This window comes from Onychomys torridus, chromosome 4 (genome assembly GCF_903995425.1).
Source record: "Onychomys torridus chromosome 4, mOncTor1.1, whole genome shotgun sequence".
Classification (NCBI taxonomy): domain Eukaryota; kingdom Metazoa; phylum Chordata; class Mammalia; order Rodentia; family Cricetidae; genus Onychomys; species Onychomys torridus.
This window is the reverse complement of record NC_050446.1, coordinates 4248584-4258545: the sequence shown is the minus strand read 5'-3', so window position 1 is coordinate 4258545 and position 9962 is coordinate 4248584. Positions and strand designations below refer to the sequence as shown.

Here is a 9962-nt window from a genome sequence, read left to right as displayed (position 1 = left end):
CACAGTTTGAGGAGGAGATAGCCAAGTAACAGGTCTTGCCTGAATTTGGAAAGGAAAGATAGTTCCTGCGATCTCCTCCAATCAGCAAATACCTGGGGCTAGTTGCCTAAAACTGCAGTCCAGCAGGAAGGAGCACTGGGAAGCCACCACTGCCCTGAGGGACTGAGTGGGAGTGAGGCTTTATTGGAGAAGGGAGGAAGGAGTCAGCAGGTCCTCCAAAAGGGTATTTACAGTAGACAGAGGTAACACCCAAGGCGGAAGGGACAATTTTGAGGCACTGGAGTGGAGCTGTAGGAAGATGGACCTCACTGCAAAGGTAGACAGACCAAAGAGAAAAACAGCTTAGGGCAGCTGCAGACTTGGCTATTACTTTTGTTAAGATTGCCCTGCTTGTATCTGTTATGTAGGTGCATGGGGAAACCAAGAGAGGGCGTCAGGTGCCTTCCACCACTCTCCAGCGGTCCTTTAGAGACAGGGTCTAGCGTCTTCCCTGAATCTGAGGTTCTTGTTTTCTCCCTAGGCCAGAAGTCACGGGCTTCAGTGATCCTCCCTCAAAACCAGGACTCCTCTGTCCCTCATCCCTCTCTCTCTGGAGCTGCAGAGGTGTAAGGATACTGGAGCTGTTACAGAAGTGCTGGGACCTGAACTGATGGATAGATACTCCTGGTAGCTTTCCTGATAAAGCACTTAGAAATGTTCCAGTCCAGGACCTTAATCCCAGCACTTGGGAGGCAAAGGCAGGAGGATCTCTGAATTTGAGTTCAGCCTGGTCTACATTGTGACCTCCAAGGACACACAGAGAAATCCTGCCTCAAAAACAAAACAAACAAAAAGCCAATTCCAGGAGTCCACCCCCAAAGATGACAATTTGGTGGGTTACATCAGCTCCCTTGGCTGGGTTGGTCAGGAACCAATAGAAGAAACACTATCTTGTCAGCAGACCCAAGTCACAGAAATTTTGTCCCCACCATGCATCAGGAGAGCTAGGGAAGCTAAAGTGAAACTTTGGTCATTCTTGAGAGCAGCATCAAATTCCACGCATCCATCAGCAGCATGTGGCTTCCCAGACACCAGAAGTAAGATAACTGCATTTCAAGTTTGTTGTCTACCGGCCAAAAAACCATCTTGCAGGCAAGATGGTTTTGTTGGTTGGTTTTGGATTTCCTTAGCCAGTGATTGCCCAGTATGATCACGTGGTAAATGGTTATGTCTGTGGACTACCCTAGGCAAATGGGACACAATGCCCAGAGCATTCAGGCCTCCATGTTTACGTGGGAAGAGGCACAAGTGCAGCCGAGGGGCTTTAGACCCGGCCCCACGTTCCAGGACACCTCACAGTGCAAGGCTGAGTGTCAGAAACTGTAACTCCCATGTTAGAGGGAGCTGAGTGGGCACACACAGGAGCACAGGAGCACATGTAAATCAAACTTAGCAAGATATGATGGAGTCTCCCAGTTTTAGGCAAGTCAGTCTCGTGTTAACTCTCACCACCGTGAAAGAAAACAGTCCTCAGCTAGTTTTCAGATGTCTCCTTCCTAATCGGGAGCATGTCTTCCGGAAAGTACCTTCCATCAACAAAGAGAGTCTCCAGAGGGCGGCTGCCTTGCAGACAGGCCCACCTATCAGCAGTTTTATGAACATCAGGTAAACAGAGGTTTCTTAAATACTGCAGTTGGAGGCAACAGCAAAAGCCAATGAATACCTAGTACGGGATAGGGTAGGAAGTGTGCTAAGACAGCAGTCAGTCAGCTCAAGGGCTGCTGGGTCGCTCCAGTTCTGTTTAGCACCGTATAAACAAGGTTTTTGTTGAGAAAGTCTTTTTATCTAGCTCAGGCTGGCCTCGAACTTGCAATCTTCCATGTAGGCAAGTATCTATGGCTATTTCTCAAGTATAAACTCATAGGGAACATCAGTAACACTCAAGAGGTAAAGCACATTTTCAGCAATGCTGAACACAGGATACAGAACACACAGCAGCGAAGACCATGGAATATAGAACACACAGCAGGGAAGGACACAGAATGCAGAACACACAGCAATGAAGGACACGGAATTCAGAACACACAGCAGTAAAGGACATGGAATGCAGAATACACAGCAGTGAAGACCACGGAATACAGAATAAACCACCTGCTCTGGAACATTCGCCAATATTAATCTGGCAAAGCTCTCAACTATCTTCCTTTTTTATTGACTTGAGGTAGACCTTACTCTGCAGCCCTCAAGCTCCATGGCTAGACTCACAAAGGTGAGCCCCACCCCTCAGGCACTTAGCACTCAGATTCCGACAGTCCATCATGTGTGAAAGTGCACCAGCTTCAAACAATGGTTCCTGACCCCACCCACATCACAGCAAATACAGAATCAACTTGCTAGATCTCAGAGTGCAGACTTGCACTCAGGAGGCAGAGGCAGGTGGATCTCAGTGAGTTCGAGGCCAGCCTGATCTACAAAGTGAGTTCCAGAGCAGCCAGGCTACCCCACCAGTACCATGCTCCCAGGGCTGCATCTTCCTCTCTTCCATCTTGTCTGTGCAGCCTCCTAACACGTCTGACAGCTTTGTGTCTCCCTTCCCTCCTCACACCAGTCACCAGAAGGAATGCCACACACCTGAGACTCCTAGTTGGCTTTAGTGCAGCAGACACATCTCCACCATAAAGCACTATGCAGATGGTACCTGGCTCAGCTTGCGAGTGAATGCAGGTTCTCAGGCAAGAACACAGCCCTCCTGTCAGACTGACTGGGGCTTGCAGCTTCGCTTACACACTTCAGGAAGGAGAATTTATGAAGTTCCATTGCAATAAAGATGTTTAGGACACAACAGGAAGGGAGCAACCATTATCACATCTAGTTCCAATGCTCTGAAAGGCCCAGATCCCCTCTGATGGCAATCCATCTCTATCTATACCAAAGGTTCTCAGAAGCATTTTTTTTAAAAATCATTTATTATGTATACAGTGTTCTGCCTGCATGTACCCCTGCAGGCCAGAAAAAGGCACCTAGTCTCATTACAGATGGTTGTGAGCCACCATGTGGTTGCTGGGAATTGAACTCAGGACCTCTGGAAGAGCAGCCAGTGTTCTTAACCTCTGAGCCATCTCTCCAGCCCCAGAAACACATTTTTATAAGTAAGGAACACAAAACAAAACAAACAAACAAAATTACTGTAGCCAAGATTTTACCTAAGGTGGGGAGAAAAAACCAAAATGTTTCCTAGTTTAAAAAAAGTTTAGGGCTGGAGAGATGGCTCAGCAGTTAAGAGCACTGGCTGCTCTTTTGGAGGACCTGGGTTCAATTCCCAGCACCCACATGGCAGCTCACAACAGTCCGTAATTCCTGTTCCAGGGCATCTGGCATCCTCACACAGACATACATGCAGGCAAAACATTAATGTTCACAAACAAAAGTAAACTATCAAATTTAAAGAAATTCAAGTTTATAAGGAAAAGTGATCTCAAGTGTACTCCTATCACATTAAAGAACAGACACTAACTGAAAATATAAATGGACTTTTCTTTTCCTTAATTCTATGGAACTGTCATGAGCTGAACCACTGCTTCCCCATCGAATGGTCACTAATTTTATAAATTCTACACAGTAATTTGAGGTGCATGAACCTTTCCAAGGTGCCTTGCCCACTGCACTAACTCTCATGGAGAATGAGTGCTGAGGCCCAGTAGGAAACACTGAAGACCAACCACTCCTTTCTCCAGGAAGACAAATGGATCGCTTTCCGTCTTAGACACTACCACTGCCGGAGTGTAAATACTTGCTAAACTTAGAAATCAAGAATTCTCTCATGGGGGCTGAAGCAACAGCCCAGCAGTTAAGAACACTGGCTGCTCTTCCAGAGGACCCGGGTAGCAGTCCCAGGACCCATGTGGCAGTTTGCAACCATCTGTAACACCAGTTCCAGGGGGATCCAATGCCCTCTTCTGGACTCCAAACATGCCTGAACAGACAGGCATGCAGGCAAAACACATAAAATATACACATAAAATAAAATCAATAGATCTGGGAGGAAAAAAAGAATTCTAGCCTGAATGCAAAGCAGTGATGGTTGATGCTAGGGTCCTACTGACTCCTGATAGGTTTTAGAGGGGATTTGTCTGCCCCGGAACAGTGTTGGCTTTGACCCCCAAGTCCAGAGGTGTCACCAATGCCAAATTCTACCTCACCACTTGCTTGGGCAGTGTAACCCTATACCCCAAATCCACCATCTTATTCCACAGAAAAGAACCCCGCTGCAATGTCCATATCTTCATATTTATTTCCACAGTGATAACATGGAATATATTTAGCTACCATTACAGAGAGAGAGAGAGAGAGAGAGAGAGAGAGAGAGAGAGAGAGAAATCTCTCATTGACTTACAAGTTAAGTCCCAGTAACAATGAATCCCAACTATTCAGAATCTGCTGTTGACTTAACATTTACTGAATCGATGCTGAACTGGATGTTAAGACTCCCATCTAGCTGCAGAACCATGTCCTGGTTTGGCTTGCACTGTGCTTACAATGGGACATACCCTCGACACCAAGACAAGGTTGACAATGACAGCCCATCAAGTCCATAGATTTCCTGACCCAACCTTTGAAAGGAATTTGTGGTTCCAGTTTTGATCTCTCCCTAAAAGGCAAAAACCACACTCCTGTGTAAACTCCTATTTGGGGATTTTAACGGGAATGAGAAGCGGAGGAAGCATGGGGAAGACCCAGCTTCTTTTGGCACGGTGTGGCCCAGTTCTCAGAGAGGGGAGCCTCGTTATCCGTCTGCCCATGGTTGGTCGGCACAGTCCCTTAGACAACGCCTGGACTGCTGCCAGCAACAAGGGACTTGTACGGGGTTGCAGCATCTGCCATAAAAGCTAAGCATGTTTAGGAAGCACGTGAGATGGGACTAGTCAGTGGTGGCCTGGGTACAAGACTTGTGCTTGAAGCTCTGCTGTGCCTCCTGGGCCAGCTCTCAGGCACCACAGCCCCTTCCTGGTTCATTACTCATATACAATGCAAACCCAACTGTGCAAACTCTTTCCTTCCTTCCTTCCTTCCTTCCTTCCTTCCTTCCTTCCTTCCTTCCTTTTTTTTCAGAAGAGGGCAATAAAGGCACAGAAACCTGCCAAAATAGATTTTCCCCATAAGAATAGGGTGGCTGGTCAAAACAGTTCAACACTAGTAAAACCTGGATCAGTAGAGCAGACGATATAAATTAGTTTTAAAAAATGACATTCACTGAATTCCTGGTCTGTGCATTCAATGTGAATAATCATCACAAACAGATGACAATGAAGGGTCTGAAAGGAGCCCTGTCTGTGGCTTCCACTCTGTGCACGTGCACAGGGCATGCACACCTCGCCATGTACTGCTCATCCTATGTAATGCATGATAGAGTCTGTCCTGAGGTGCAGGCTCAACACATGTCCGTGGTGGCATACGCCTATACAACTTCCCCATCAAACTCCATATGTGGAGAGTATAAACTGTATTTTACACTAATAAATATTTCTGGTTTTGCTTTTAAGCTCAGCTTAAATGTTGTCAAGGAAACCATTTCACAAGAGGGAATGTCACAGCCTACTCTCAGCAACTGTCCTTGTTTATTAGAGCCTGAAGATGTCCATATTACATCAAATACAAATATATATATTTACATTTCCTTCTTAGCTTTTCAACTCAGGAGAGTGTATCTATGGGAAGGCTGTAGCACACTGCTCCTGAGACCCTCAGTGGAGCTGGCCGTCTGCTCCAACGCTGTGAGACAGGGTCTTACAAGACGCACACTGTTCTTTCTAAAATGAAAGGGACGGACGGGGAATCCATGAAAGGAGATCTGGACATTTCCTAAAAGATTCTGTTCTGTTTTTGAATATTTTAAAACACCTGGAAAAACATGGTCCCTTTTGTGGTACTACTCTCTATTTGGGGAACAGGAAGTGAAATATGCAACTCAGAAAGACTGAAAGGAAAGAGAACCAGCGTGTTAGCTTGTTAATCTGCTTAGGAAGAGCCACGTGGAAACGTCTGGAAGCTGTACATATTAGACAAAACAATCTTCAGCTTTCAAAGTAGCTGCTACACTGTCTTCTGGCTACAGTTTGATGCCTTGGTGGGCCTGGTCTTGGTCACTTCCTGTCGTCGATGGTTTTAATAAACTCCACTGCTGCTGTGAACTGCATCCACCAGTAGGACTCCTCTCCAGACAGACAGCTGGCATAGAAGCTGCTGATGTACTGCACGGTTGACAGCAGGCAGGGCGGGTTTGCCTGGACAGGTGGAAAACAAGAAAGAGCCCATTACTCGTGTGCTCTGCTATGCCAGAGCATCTGAGCACCTGGGCCTCCAGTATCTGTGGAACTGGGCAAGGACCCCTAAACAAACTACTTCAGAAATACGCACCTTCAAGACTTCAAGCCCTGTGGAACCCTGGGCAGGAGACCACATAAACTGTCAGACACTAATAAGAGACCCACCTTTATCAACACAAACACCAACACAGGAACGAAGTCATCTGCCCCAGGGACAGAGTCCTCGTTGGCCAGGCTCAGGAGGTTCATGATGGTGGAGCACATTCTCAGGATGCACTGCACTTTGTCCCGGGGAGTTTTGTAAGCACTTATTGTCCTGATTTCTGACTGTGCAGATGGCCATGGGGCCTCACGAAGATAAACCTAAGATAAACATACAGATCACAAATCCAACAGCAACCTGCACTGCAGCCTTGGTGCCTGCCCCATCAAGATGAGGACAAGGGACTGTTTCTTCCCTCCCATCCAAGACATCAGGCACAGAGACAGTATACCACAGAGCCTGGACATTGGGTGCAGAGACGGTATACCACAGAGCCTGGACATTGGGTGCAGAGATGATATATATACCACAGAGCCTGGAGCTCAGAACCATCCCGTGTTTTTTAACAAAACTGGGATGAGACTTTCCAAAAGCACACAGACAAGCCATCAGAAGAAGAGGATGCAAAACATCACCATGGGCCTTTGTTGCAGTACTGCTCAGGATGGTGGCACAAGCTTGGGACCCCAGCAGAAGGATCAGAAGCCTAAGGCCAGCCTCAGCAATACAGCAGGCTTGAAGCCAGATTGGACTATATAAAAACCTGTTTCTATTTGGGAGGTAGAGGCAAATGGATCTCTGTAAGTTCAAGTCCAGCCTGTTCTACATAGTGAGAACCTGTCTCAAAAAACAATTACAAGAAGAACCTGTCTCAAATGGATAAATAAATGAGAAACAACAAAAAACCCACACCAAAGAAAATGTAAAACTTCACAGTACTCTATTTCATTATAAGGAATTTCTGTTTGTTTGTTTTTGTTTTCTTTTTGAGACAGGGTTTCTCAGTGTAGCTTTGGAGTCTGTCCTGGAGCTCCCTCCGTAGCCCAGGCTGGCCTCGAACTCACAGAGATCCTCCTGTCTCTGCCTCCTGAGTGCTGGGATTAAAGGTGTGCACCACCACCTGGCTTCATTCTAAGGAAGTTTTAACAACAACCAGAAGCCTTAAAAGCCGCTGCCACCCTGCAGCTCCCTTATGGCACTCATCAGGAGAAAAGGCAGTGTGGCAGCTCATCTGAGGAGCTGTCCTGAGGCCATGCAGTCCCGAGTATTTCTTCTGGAACAGCTCTTACCTGGCAGCTGTGCAAAGCCCAGCTGAAGGTATGCAAAGGCAGTCACGGCCAGCCTGGAGGGTGGGGCTGGGGCACAAGCTAAGCTAGGATACAGAGCCACCAAAGGAAACTCTCCTGGGGGTCTCCTGCTCTTCCATTGAGGCCCTTTCCACACTGGGGAAGTGAAACCCCACAACTACCCCCCGGGACAGTGATTGCTCAGGGGAGGAACACCTGGGGAAATGGCACTTTTCGTTTGGGGCGCTTGGGTGCCTTGCCCAAGTGGTAAACTCTCCACCCACCACCCACACTGCACACAAGTCTGTGTTACCTCTGGTATCTGCAGAGCTCTGTGGTTTGCCGTCACTACTTTAGATAATCTCTGGATATGTTCATGCAGAACCCTGAAAACCACCCAAAATTCAAATGTAAATGCACATTTCTGAAAATAAAGTATACAAATAGTCACAATTGTATTTTATCAAAACAAAACATTTTAGACTCACTTCTAGCCATGAATTACATTATGGTTGAAGCTCTCTTAGCCATAGGTATACTTTATTTAAGAAGGCTTTCCTAGCTCAGCATGTGTTACAAGGAAAGTTAGAGGCTAGCCTTAACTATGTAGAAAACATGGTCCTAAAAGGTCCTCTTATAGTCCAAGCATGGCAATGCAAGCCTGGAATTCCAGCCAGAAATTAAGGGAGGGATCAACAAGTCAAGACCAGCATCAGCTTGACTACACAGCAAGACTATCTCTATTTAGGATTTATTTAGAGCCGGGCATGGTGGACACACCTTTAATCCCAGCACTCAGGAGGCAGAGGCAGACAGTACTCTATGAGTTCAAGACCAGCCTGGTCTACAAAAAGTTCCAGGACAGCCAGAGAGAAATCCTGTCTTGAAAAGCCAAAAAAGAAAAGAAAAGAAAAGAAAAGAGAGAGAGGGGAAAAAAAAAAAAGGTGTGCCGCCTTGCCTGACTGTATTCTTTTTCATCTATTATAATACTGGGCTCAAACCCAGAGCCTTTTGTCACCTACCACAAGCCCTAAGTCCAAGCTTAATAGTGGGGAGGGTATAAATGAGGGACTGAAAATGAACAGGTCACAACCATCTCTAACTCCAGTTCCAGAGGATCTGATGCCTTCGTCTGGCCTCTGAGGGCACCAGACGTGCAGATAGTACACACGCAGGCCAAACACTAACATGTGTAAGATAAAAACAATTTTTGAAAAGAAAGAAGCCACAACTCAAACAATGGCAATCAACCACCAAGAGACTATTAGAGGGGTGTGAACCTGAGCACCCTGAGCTAGAAAGGAAACGGTTTCCTGAGAAAGCGACTCCTGGCTCAACAAGAGACAACTGTCAAGAGCTTGCCTCACAGGCAAGGCCCAGAAGGTCTGGGGCAGGTGCACTGCAGAGCCTTCACAGACCACACTAATTCAGAGCACTCTCTCCCTACTGCGCACAACCCTGCCAACTGGTGACTGGAGATGGTAGCTGTGCAGGCCAGCGCAGACGCACTCACTGGTCACGCAGTATGTCACCGTCCTGGTTGGGGTAGAAAGCAAGCTTGAAGATCCGATTCATCACACTCCGCTCGATGGCCAGCTGAGCATCCTGCAGCTGCTCCTCACTGGCGTTCTGCCAGATGACGTCCTGAGCCATGGCACCGTACAGGAACTGCAGAAAATCTTCCACTTGAGCCGTTTTGTCGTCAGCAGCAGTGAGTTTCTGAAAGTCTCCAAGGAAAACAGTCGTCTTTAAAACATGCATCAAGTAACACTAAAAAGCAATCACTGTGGACTTTCTTCTCTGTTCCCATTATCCTTATCTAGTAGTATTAAATGGGAAAATTAGAAATAAGCATTGGTAAGTTTTATTTTTATCTCTCTTCTTTTTTTACATTTACTTATTTATGGGGGGAGTGTGCACCTGGCATATCACACATGTGGGGGTAAGAGGCCATTTGTAGGAGCTGGTTTTCATCACCATATGAACCCCAGGAATCAAACTCAGGTCACCAGGCTTGGTGGCCAACGCCTTTCTTCACCAAGCCGTCTTCCTGCCCATTCCTAAGTTTTAAGTCCCACACTGTTCTAAACAGAGTGAAGAGGTCGAGAAGTCCCCGTTCCATCCAAGCGGACATGAGTTACCCCTTTAGTAAGGATGGCCACACGGTACACAGCCTGCTCATTAGTCACGTCATCTGTAGCTCAGCTATCCATATGGTGTGCAGCTTTCAGTCCCATGCACAGTTTAGGAATTCCACTGGGTATAGGGCAGCGTTAGAATGTAATTCTCATGGAAAAGGGAGAGGAAGCTGTAGAAATCATTCTAATTAAC

General features: G+C 46.7%; 1 protein-coding gene across 8 annotated transcripts in view; it reads right to left on the bottom strand.

The window, feature by feature from the left end:
* Positions 1-4247: 4247 nt before the first annotated feature.
* The window catches only part of Gapvd1 (GTPase activating protein and VPS9 domains 1), a 77148-nt gene continuing 71433 nt past the window's right edge, over positions 4248-9962 (bottom strand). For all 8 annotated transcript variants that reach the window (XM_036183711.1, XM_036183715.1, XM_036183713.1 and 5 more), the window contains 4 exons: positions 9145-9358; positions 7945-8017; positions 6468-6665; positions 4248-6260 (listed from right to left, as the gene is read on the bottom strand). In XM_036183711.1, the coding sequence (XP_036039604.1) occupies positions 6120-6260; positions 6468-6665; positions 7945-8017; positions 9145-9358 (626 nt within the window). In that variant the 3' untranslated portion in view covers positions 4248-6119. The remainder of the gene's footprint in view (positions 6261-6467; positions 6666-7944; positions 8018-9144; positions 9359-9962) is intronic.